The sequence below is a fragment of the Fistularia commersonii genome, chromosome 4 (genome assembly GCF_037954325.1).
Source record: "Fistularia commersonii isolate RoL2024-O1a breed Wild chromosome 4, RoL_Fcom_v1.0, whole genome shotgun sequence".
NCBI lineage: Eukaryota > Metazoa > Chordata > Actinopteri > Syngnathiformes > Fistulariidae > Fistularia > Fistularia commersonii.
The window spans coordinates 16275983-16287542 of NC_141287.1; the positions used below are offsets into that span (position 1 = coordinate 16275983).

General features: G+C 41.5%; 1 protein-coding gene across 1 annotated transcript; it reads left to right on the forward strand.

Moving 5' to 3' along the window:
- Positions 1–4333: 4333 nt before the first annotated feature.
- Positions 4334–9793, forward strand: ackr3a (atypical chemokine receptor 3a). Its single transcript, XM_086145588.1, has 2 exons — positions 4334–4537; positions 6997–9793. Exon 2 carries the CDS (start codon positions 7039–7041, stop codon positions 8170–8172), a length of 1134 nt encoding a protein of 377 aa, XP_086001714.1. The 5' UTR covers positions 4334–4537; positions 6997–7038; the 3' UTR covers positions 8173–9793.
- The last annotated feature ends 1767 nt before the right edge of the window (positions 9794–11560 follow it).

Below are 11560 nucleotides of genomic sequence, written 5' to 3' on the forward strand. Positions count from 1 at the left end.
TATTTGCGCAGGTGAGCCTGTATGGCTTGGTTGAGACAGTTCTTGCTTTTTGTTTTAGTTACCGCTGCGTTATGAGATGACAGATGGCCAATGGAGTGTATGAGCCACAGCAGGTCATGGTCAACAGCATGAAGGCATGAAGACACTGACAGATTCGCTGAAGTCAGAGCAAGGCGCAGAGTGACAAGAACAAAACCGTGTAGACATCTGAAGAGAAATACTGCAAAATGGAATGATTCGATATTCCTTAAAATAAAAATAAAAAGTTTGCATTATTGATGTGAAAATTTCCACTGTAGATCCCTGGCTTGAGTCCCCTGCTGAGAGACATTGCAAGTTCTTGCTGCAAGATTCGGTTTGTTTATCACCTCTCTATTAGAATGCATGTTATACTTGCCACTACTCTGGACATTTCTGGTACAACAATAATTCACATTTTACTTTTTAACTCACCTTCAAATGGCCTGCAATACAACCGATGAGTATTATTTATTTATTTATTTATTTATTTGTTTGTTTGTTTGTTTGTTTATTTATAATTTACAATCTATTTATTTAATATAACACCTCTGTTGAATAAAAGTGCACAAAAAAGGCGAGACGGAGGGAAGGTAGCTACACGAAAAAATAAGCAAAGGAATAGAAAAGCTCACTCAAAATACTGTGCTGGTAAGTCCACATGTAGCATCAATGTGGAAAATCATCATTCATGTGAAATCTTATACAGGGGAATTGAACAAAACAGAAACTTCAGCAGCCAAGGTCAATTGTGCAGAGGTGTTGCAAAAGGTTAGCTTAATGTAACTGCGGTATAGAATTTGCCCAAGAAAAACAATAGTCATTTATGAGTTTACATAAACCGAGATGAACTTTGGACTTAGATTTGTCATGTGTCCAGAGACCCTTTCCTCGATAACAGCTAATGGTTCGCATGGGTGCATGTGTTCATAATCAAATGTCTGCAAACAAGTCTGGTCTTTTCATGTTAATGACTAAAAGATAGTATGTTAATTCATCTTGTTGTTCCCAAAAGGTCAAGTTTCAAGTAAGAAATAACCATATCGCTGACACACAAAGACTCCTATTATGTTATCTTTTTTTTTGGTTTGCATTATTTTGACATTTGAGCTGTACTCAGGTTTCATGCACATTTTTTGGGTTGGTGTGAGTGATGCTCTGTCAATGTTAGGAATGTCTTAATGCTTTATTTCCTGCAGGGACACACTTTTCCTGCTAAACATACACCTGCATGAACAAGATCACCCCATCAAAAGCTTGCAAAATATTAACTTGACAAAACACCAGGACAAACGCAAAAACACACAATAGCTCTGGTTTTATTTTCAGGTTCACCAGCTCTCCTTAAATACTGCTCAGCTGTGGTGAAAAAATGGTTTCAGCATCTCACACACAGGCTCAGAAAAAATAATTGGAGATGAATAATTGATTAAACGAAAGATAAGTGCAGCTGGAGGAACAGGGGAGGAATGTGACGCTGGAAATGCAGAAGAGACTCTCAAAGCAGGAGGGTCTGAATGTGAAAATGTTGCTGAGAATGAGTGTGAGAGGGAGTGTTTGAATGGAGAATTTGCACAAAAATAGAACATGGCTGTCAGACCCCCCACTGTGACGCAGGCCTAGACTACAATAGAAAAAGAAGTCATTAGCGATAACTCTCAATCTTTTCCCCTCTGTTTCCCTCAGCCCACTCTCCCACACTTGCACACACTGACTCCAGCTTCCACCTAAGCCCCACCCCGTTTCCCTCTTCCACCCATGTCCATTGCCTTGTCCCTGCTTCGTTGTGTTTATGCATCTGTGTATTGAATTCGTTTAAGTTGAATGCTACATGCATAGGTCAACGAGTTGACTTTCAAAGGTTTATATGCGTAGCTTTGAGGACAGGCGCAAAGAGAATCGTTGCGCACGAGCTCCTTGTAAGTGAATGTAGTGAATCTTAAATTCAATGTGTGAATTTGAGAAATATTAAATATCAGACCATTTGTGAATCTACTGTTTCGCTTGCTAACCTCCGCTGGGGAGCACAGATATTATCCACATCTTTGCCTTGACACTGTGTTTCTGTTTGCTGGGAAACTTTAACAGAGTCCACCAGCCACAAAACAAGCACTACTGAACTGAACTGAACTGAACTGGATGATGTGAACATTTAATTTTTATACTGATGATGATTTCTTGAAAACAGTTCAAGGTACCATCACACTTCTTATCACCGCAACTGAATGTTGGAATTCCGGTCTGAGAATGATGGATGCACGGGTTGATGATAAAGGGTTGCTTTCAAATGAACTGCAAAAAGTAAATGCACATGTGAAATTTGTGACAAAAATATGTAGATCCTGAACTCAGTTACCCCTAAAATACAATTCCGTTGGTCCGTTTTCCGAACCAGATGTGTTGATTGTCGTTTCTCAGACATTACAAACACAAACAAACAAACACCTGCTATTTCAAGTCTGACTTCCCTGTGAATGAGAAGTGCAGAACCGAGGTTGGCAGCAGCCTGCAGGGCGACGGATGTTTCTCAGAGAAGCTTATAAATCCCCCTGATACTCCTGACATGGAGGACAATGGGTGTGCGTGCGTAGTGGGAACTCTCTTTAAATCCCCCACTGAAACTGACTGTGCTACTTTTCTGCTTAATGAGGTTAGAGTACCCTGCTGGCTGTATTTCATCACTGAATGCAGTTATAATAAACTTCAGTGGTGTGACCTGTTCCAGCCGCTGATATATCTATTCTGAGCAAACAAGTTGGACAATCCCTGCCTGGTTTACCAAGGAATACTTAAGGCGCTTAGAAAAAAAAAAAGTATTTTTTTTAAACCCTATCAAACTACAACATTGCTGACACTTCAAACACGATTTATTGTAATGTTTTAAAGTCCCCTGTCTCTGACGCTTTTGGTCGCCTTGTTATTGAACGTGAGGATAATTGCTGCGGTGGAACCAGCTGTCGCGCCACCAGAATTACTAGTGAGCCTTTACTTGCTTCCAGATAAACACATGAGCCTCTTGTAAGGGATTTGTGCAACTTATAATGGACAGACCTCAAATCACTGAGCAAGGCTTCCATAGCTGATCTTGTCAGTTTTTGAACATCTCGTTTGAAATGACTCAAATTGTCTGTCGGCTAAGACCGAGACTCTGTGAAAAACCTATTGGTTTTGATCTTACTCATTATTCAGAGGCGGTATTTGTTTTTTGTTTTTTTTGGTCTGGGCTTCAGTTGGAAGACATCAATGTTGATGTTGTTTGTTAAGTCTGGTTTCAAAAATTAACGACCTCAGAAGGCTCCAGACCTTGTTGGTTGTTTGTGATTGAAATGTATTGTGCATCTCATGTATTACGTGTTAAATAATACAATAGGGTTCAAGAATTTCTAGGATTTCCTTGAATCCTTTAAATTAACAGATGTTTTAATCCATAAAATTACATTTCATATTTTTGATATGTCATGAAAATAAGTTGCATTTTCTCTTAAGTATGCACAACATTATGAAAAAAGTTTTCACTCATCTCATATACTCTTCAATATGAGGTATCTTGTGAACAGTATACGTGTTCCCCAATTTGAATTTCGCATGAAATTTAGTTTACAGTTTGGAAAGACGAGCAACTGTTGAGCAAGACTTTGGAGATTTCATTGAGAATCTTACTTTTTAATTCTCGATGCAGAATAAATAAATGCATGCATTTTGTGTGAACTCAAAGCTCCTTGTCTGTTTCCCCAATGCTGGGTTTAACCTGTTATTACGGGTGGTCGGAAGACCTGTGTCTGTTGTGGTTTTCCTGGGTGCACTTTCAAAATTAGGACTAAAGCATGAGGCTCTGAACCAGCCCTGCCCTTGAATGTTGATTGTGGCAAACGTGAATTATGCAATAAAGTACAGTATTATTTGTTTCCTCTACTAGCTGCATAAACAAATTATTATTTGTGCAACTCTTAAATGCTAAATATATTGTATACATAGGTATATGTGTTCTTGAGCGTGCATGCTAGTTTGAATGCAGCATGAAATGTAGTTTTGTTGCGCAACATTTAAGCAAGTACATGCTTAGATTCGATTTAGAAATCACATTTTTGCTCTTTCCAATATGCAAACCACATTATTGCATACATTTTTTTTATAAAGTCTGGACTTTTGCCAGTTCAAAATGAAAAGCCTAAAAAAAGTCTTTCTTCATTGTTTTCCATAATTATACGCTAATCTAGGCATTAAATGTGTTCTTTTTTTTTTTTTTTTTTGGTTTCCCCCTCTTGGCTGAAACTGGCCGCACCGCCTGTTGTTTGTCTTTGCCAAGCCAATAAACCTTGGCTTTAGGACCAGCCTTGGAGGCGTAACTCTTGAGAATATCAGCAAGTGCAGAGCAGGCGGGGAGCTCAGTGTCAGCAGGGGAAGCGGAGGCAGGCGAGTAATAGTTTCCAACAAGGGAAGTGAAAAGTTTTCCGGCGACCGTCAAACTCAGCACAGGGGAGAGAAGAGTGAACGGAGGACCAGGAGGCTCTGCAAACAGGTAAAGAGCGCCGTGATGAGTTTAAGTGCCGCAGGGGAGGGTTTTTAAATGTTTTTTTTTTCATTCTTGTTCTCGGTTAAAACGGCTGGAAGTCCACGGGATGGGGGGGTGTTCTATTTATGCGTTTTTTTTTTTGTCTCCCACAGAAGGAAAATATGTATGCGTTTAAAGAAATCGCAAAAAAAAAAGACTCGGATTTTTATTCAAAAATGTTTCAGTAATAACAGTATTGTAATCTTATCTCCATCTTCCTGGTAACCCCCTCCTCCACCTCCCCAAAAAACAAAACAAAATAGAAAAAAAAAAAAAAACCCAACCGAGGTGTTTATTTGCCTTCCCATTCAATCTGACCCTCTGTATACCACGCTGGCCATTCCGATAAGGGAAGCTTGTCTCCAGCCTGATAGAAATCAACAATAGCAACAATGACATTGTGTTTGCGGCTGCCGTGGTGTTCTGGATGAGTGCGCAAAGACGCACGGGCCGTGCGTGAAGAAACTCACCCCACCCACCAACCTCAGGTCTGGAGCCCCAAAACTCAGACCCCAGTCTGCAGAAACGCGGTGCACCTGTGCCTTTCTCTGCGGCACATTTGCACATGAAACCCCGCGATCGCTTTTATTTTCTGTGTATTGAGCGGACAAAGGACGAGTTCTGCTAATTTGTAACTGGATGCTCTGACGGCATGGAGAGAGAGACAGAGAGAGAGAGGAGAGGGAAGAAGAGACAGGCGTGTGTCTTACCCTGTTATCTGATGGTGCCGGTGTTAAAAGGCTAATTATCCTGAAGCTTGTGGGCCTACCTGGCACTTCCAGGTATTTTCCATATAATATAAAGGGAATTAAAGGCCATTGTGAGGGATTATCTCAGCACTGCTCCGGTGAAGACTGGCTGCCCCCCCCCCACACACACACCTCCACCCGGATAAGAAATAGCTGTCAGGAATAAATGTCAGGTCAAATGGCAGGTTTCTGGTATTAACATTTTATCACAGAGCTTGCTGGGAGAGGAGATAAGAGGCTATTCAAATGATCCTCTGGAAAAGTCGAAATGTGAATAGAGACGGTGATGAAAATGTCCAATTAGAATTCATGCGATCGTGTCATATGCTTGTTATTTGTAAACTTTTAATTATGGTGGTACATAGTTGTCATTGCGAGCGCACAATTGCCTTTTTTGTTTCTGCTGTTAATGAAAAAGGCAATTAAATACTTGTGAAATCAACCAATATTTGTATAAGGCCCATGTGCTTGATGTTTATTTAACACAATCCCCTCTTGTCTAATTGTCGCACTTATCTATTAATAAGGATTTATTAGGATAAACATGTCATCCCTCTGCTGACACTGTTTCTCATAAAAAAAGCATAAACAGCTAGCGGCCAAATAAATATTGTGAAAGAAATGACGAACAATGAGGTGTTATTTCAAGCAACATATCTTCTTTGACTTTGTGGGAGCCGCAAGTACAAGTGTGTGACAAAGACAGATGTTTGAAGCGGTCGCATTTCACTCCACCCCAGCGTGCCATGTCACCCGGTGGTCACTGACCCTCGTTTACAATGTTCTATTTTGCATGGCGTCGAGCCCCCCTGCTGATCCCTGCACACAATTCACTCTGTGGGCGTGCGAGTCACTCAGGGCCAATAGCAGGGTTATGACTCTTCTGCTCTGTTTTTGATGTGCCACCTTTCACCCCCGACCTTTCAAACTACGTCAGGCTGCTGCCAGTTAGAGGAACCGAGAGAGACGTCGCAGCAGAAACTCTGAATACTTGACAGGTTCATTAGTTCACGGACAGATATTTTCCTGCTAAACCTCCTTTGTGATCTCGCATATTGCTTTTGTCACCTCAGTCAGTGTGAATATGCACATTCTGTAAGCGTGTGCTCACATGTTATTAGCCTCAGATGTTGTAAAATGACACATGTAAAGTTATGAGCAGTATTTTCTTTGATCATCTGGGTGGCGACAGCCTCTCTACAACCTTCTACTTGCTTGTTTCCATAGAAGAAAAGAAACATTTTTAACATTTTTTTTCTTTACTATAACAAACATGTTAAGGGAAACGGTCTTTAAAGTGGCATCAGGTTTCCCACCCGGACCAGTGCTTTATCTGGAATGTCAGGAACGCTCCGGAAATACACTCTGTTTGTACTTCTTGATCCCACTTCCTTGTGTCTAATCTGTACTATGTGCTAGTGGAGCTAATGCAAACATTTATTCGTGCCGGCCTCTGTCTGCACATCAATCACAGAGAACTTCTGCGGTTGTGACAGGACAACAGTGTGCCTCTTTTAACCAATGCAAGCTGTGTTTTTAAGTTAACCACATTTAGAGAGAGCTGGTAGCACACTAGAAGGATATATTAGCTCATAATCTTTGTATCACAGAGGGTTGAAAATGTGAATTTGATGAGTATGTTGCTGGAAATGATAAGGCGATGTCTTGTTTTTGCAGGATCTGTCCCAGTCAAAGGTGGTTTTCTGCGAACGTCGAAAAATGAGCCTGAGCACCAGCGATATAGAGGACCTGTGGAAGTTGTTTGGGTATCTCAACTACTCTGACACCTTCAGCAACTTTTCCACCGTTCACTCAATGGTTTGTGCCACAGCGTTCAACCGTAGCGCTCTGCTCTACTCTTTGTGTGTGCTTTACACATTCATCTTCATCGTCGGCCTCGCTGCCAACGCACTGGTTCTTTGGGTTAATATCCGCGCTCAGAGAGACTCAACACCTCGCCATGAGACACACATGTACATCGTTCACCTTGCAGTTGCGGACCTGTGCGTGTGTGCCACTTTACCCGTGTGGGTGAGCTCGCTGGCGCAGCACGGCCACTGGCCCTTCGGAAAAGCGGCGTGCAAGCTCACGCACCTGCTGTTTTCCGTCAACCTGTTCAGCAGCATCTTCTTCCTGGCCTGTATGAGCGTGGACCGGTATCTGAGTGTGACACAGCACAGGGAGAATGAAGGGGGCGTGCGCAGGAAGCTGGTTCGTTTTGGAGTGTGCGCGGGGGTGTGGCTTCTCGCGCTGGCCGCCTCCTTTCCCGACACGTACTTCCTGCGCACCGTAAAGTCATCACATGGGGACTCCATCCTCTGCAATCCGGTCTACCCTGAGGACAATCCCAGGGAGTGGATGGTTGGAGTGCAGCTGAGCTTCATCCTCCTGGGATTCGTGCTCCCCTTCCCCGTTATAGCCGTGTTTTACGCTCTGCTCGCCAGAGCCTTCGCCCGTTCTTCGACGTCCTTATCTTCGAGCGTGGAGCAGGAGCGACGCGTCAGCCGCAGAGTGATCCTTGCGTACATCGTGATCTTCCTGGGCTGCTGGGGGCCGTACCATACTGTCCTGCTGGTCGACGCCCTCTCTCAGCTGGGCCTGGTGCCTCTCACCTGCAGCCTGGAGAATATGATCTACGTGGCCTTACAACTCACCCAGTGCCTGTCGCTGCTACACTGCTGTTTCAACCCCATCCTCTATAACTTCATCAACAGAAATTACCGCTATGACCTCATGAAGGCCTTTATCTTCAAATACTCCACAAGGACTGGCTTGGCTCGCCTCATCGAAGCCTCCAACATTTCTGAGACTGAGTATTCGGCTGTTGCTGTCGACAACCCACCGCAAATCTGAAATAGGTCACTGGGCTTTTCTTCAACACTGTTTCATATCTATATTACTAATAATCTGTTCCAACTGATTTGTCCTTATCAGATTCTGTCCACACTCTGCACCATGTTTGACATGCGATGACATTGAAAAGACCAAGTCTTAGGTATGACTAAAATACTGCAGGATCACATCTGATGGACTGATTAAAAAGCACTTAGAGAACAGTTGTATTGATAATGAAATCATATTAATGTTGTTACTCATTTGTAAAGCCAAATTTACATGTGTGTGCTTTTGTGTATGTGTGTATGTGTGAGAGGGAGTGAGAAAAAAAAATCCTCCCTCTTGAGTCTACTTTGATGGGCATTGTAAGTATTAGCTGAGTAACGTATTTCAATAGAGCAAGTTATATTTATACACATTTTATTCAGTTTTGTATGGAAGCATGATGTATTCCTTTGCTAAGAAAAACAAACAAACAGTATAAACTGTAAAGAATATTTTTCTAAACCAATTGCGAAAATTCATTTAGGGGAACAGTCGAGTTTTTTTTTGTGTGTAAAAGAATTCCTGAATTTCACAGTAATAATCCTGATAATTCAGAACAAAAACAACTCGAACATTTTTCCGTGGAAAATTTGCTCTTAAAATAGAGATAATTGTTTCATTAATTTGGAAAAAGAGAGCAGACTTTCAAGCCAGTGAATGCCTTAAGCTTCCATAGTTTTGTCTCTTTCATGCCATATTTCACACTGATGTATGCTGAGTGTGTTAAAGGGTGTGGCATCTGCCACTGTCTGGGTCAGAGGTCAAGTCCTGCTGTCTTCAGTTCTAATTGTATTCCTAACCTGAAATATCATGAATTAAATCCTTGAAATAAGTCCTAGAATGTTGAATGTAGCAGAATCATCTTGTAACTGGACTGTTCTTTCTGCTAAATGAATCATTTTCTTCAACAAGAAAACGCACAGCATAGAAATTGGTGAATCCTCAGCTGACAATGGTAATGTTGGACAAGTATTAATGTATTTGTCTCTTTTCAAAGAAATTTAAATCTGACTACTGTCTCATGAATTAACTTGCTGTTTACGTTGTTTAAATCTCACATTATATTTCCAGGCCTTGCTTGAAGGCTCCAAGGGACTACTGAGATGAAAGAGCAGAAAAGTGTAGCTCCCGCATCCTATGTACTGAATTCTGCACCGCATGTGCAAATAGTATTAATCTTGCTGCATCAGCACACAGACAGCTAAGACTTTAATGACCAAATAAAGTGAATAAATAGCTTTACTGCCCTCTTTTAGGTGGCACCTGTAGTAGGCGACAACCAAGTGTTCATTAAGTGTGTGTGTATGTGTGTGTGTGTGTGTGCGTGCGTTTTGTAAAATACATTGAAAATGAGAATTTGTGTGTTACAGATAGTGATAAGAAGTTTGCTTACTGTCTGTTGTAGGAAAGAACACATTCTTTTGATATTCTGACATGGTGTATTGTGATCGGTTACACGTGTTTGCTTTTACACTGAAAGATTTTGTGTGGCGAGAGACACGTGTCTTCAAGAATAAAGGAATTTCTTTTCTTTTGTAATGTATAACATGTACTTTGTTGTATTTTAAATATGTATATTAAATATGGAGAAAATGATTTTCTCGAGTCCTCCTTTGGTTCTTGTCAAATAATGTCAGAACATGATGTCAGCAATGGTGCAGCAGCCCTGAAACACAAGTTTTGGCCAAAGAGGTCCGGCGGAAAGTGCGTCAGGAAAATTTGGCACACAGCTTTCAAACACAACAAACCCATTTAGATAAGGCATAACAGCATCCTATTTGTTATATAATTTGCTACTTTTGGCAAGTAAATTCAAACATGCGCTTCCATGAACTCACCCTTTTCAAATATTTTGACATTTCCTCTGTTAGCATGTAGAAAAAATGATATCACTTGGGCTACGTTGACATTCTTGCCATTCATCTTGATTAAGAGCATTGCACTGATTAACATCTGCTTTGAAAATCCATTTTTGAAGCAGATGATCAGAAAAGTAGAGCAAGTAAATAACAAATAAAAACAGCCGCGCTACCCTAACAGTTCAGTTTGGTCGGTTGATGGTCGTTCCGCTTCCTTCACTCCAGTGACCTCATGTGCAATGACAGTCCACACCCTGCTACTGTTTTCTTTAGCAAACATGTGGACCCTCCCCTCAGCCTCCTTGCAATCATTTGCAAGTTACGAGTACTCGGGCCTTTTCCGCTCATCAGCAGATCTATTCTCCCCCATCACCCAGCAGGACAATAAAAAACCACAACGGAAATGCTCTTGCCGGACAAGAGGCAGAAATCTAAGGAGCTTCCCATATGGGTTACATTCAAAGGACAACCCTCTAATTGCTTTTATGAGACACTCGCTAAGGGATATCTCGTGGTTCCTCTTTCTTGATACAAAAAGTGTTTTTCCAGTTGCTCTAGTTATCTCAGCGTCTAATGATGTCAACGGTAGCAACACGAGGCTGTTCTGATGAGGAAGCCCAGTCCCAGGTGTCCACAGGTTACATCCAGCGAACAATCGTCCGATAATTCCTTCCTGTTCCTTTTCTGCTCCATAACGCCACGCCCTGCAGCATTTCTCTCGCACCCTGTGGATTTCATATCCCTCTTAACTTCTCAATATCCCTCTGTCTCTTTCCCCAAAAATGCAATATTTACTTTTATTTCTAGTGCCAATATGTGGCTCAAGTGGCCCCTGCTGTTGTTATTTTCTCTTTGTGCTCAACTCATAACCGTATCCATCAAAAAACCTTTTGTGTTGGCTGAAATTAGATAAAAGCGTCATATTGATCCGCAAACCTGATCACACATCCACACACTCGTTCAATTAAAATCCTGTGAGGTGTTGTAAAGCATTTCAAACCATTTTATTTATCTAGACTGCCGATAGGAGTGAAGGTGCTGCAGTTATACACACACTATCATGCTGCACCTCAACAGTGTATGCGAGGTATTTTTGGCAAGCACATATCTTGTGTTTTGCATACTCTCCTTAGATATGATTCTCTTTTGTCTCTCCTCTGTCTCCCTGATATGTTTCCACCACAGGACACAATAATCACAAAACACAGCCTGGTTTATACACAACCCCGAGGGAGTCAAAGGGTAAATCAACTGAAAAGAACAGTTCTCCATAAACCCCCGAACCTCTGACATAGTTTTACTACTTTAAGGACATGAAGTGGTTTAAGTCTGTGAGAAGGGGAGAGATTTAGTATATAGGGCCATGAGACACAAGTATCTCCATAGTTAATGGTTGGACACTGAAATCGTCTGATGTCCGCTTCAGACCTGGGCTTTTTTTTTATAGCTAGTCCATATAATAGTTACAGCACATTCTTAATGGACCATCTGTTTTAGTTTGA

Bases quoted from the DNA above. Each gene is read 5' to 3' on its own strand.
- ackr3a (XM_086145588.1), top strand. From the start codon at position 7,039: ATGAGCCTGAGCACCAGCGATATAGAGGACCTGTGGAAGTTGTTTGGG.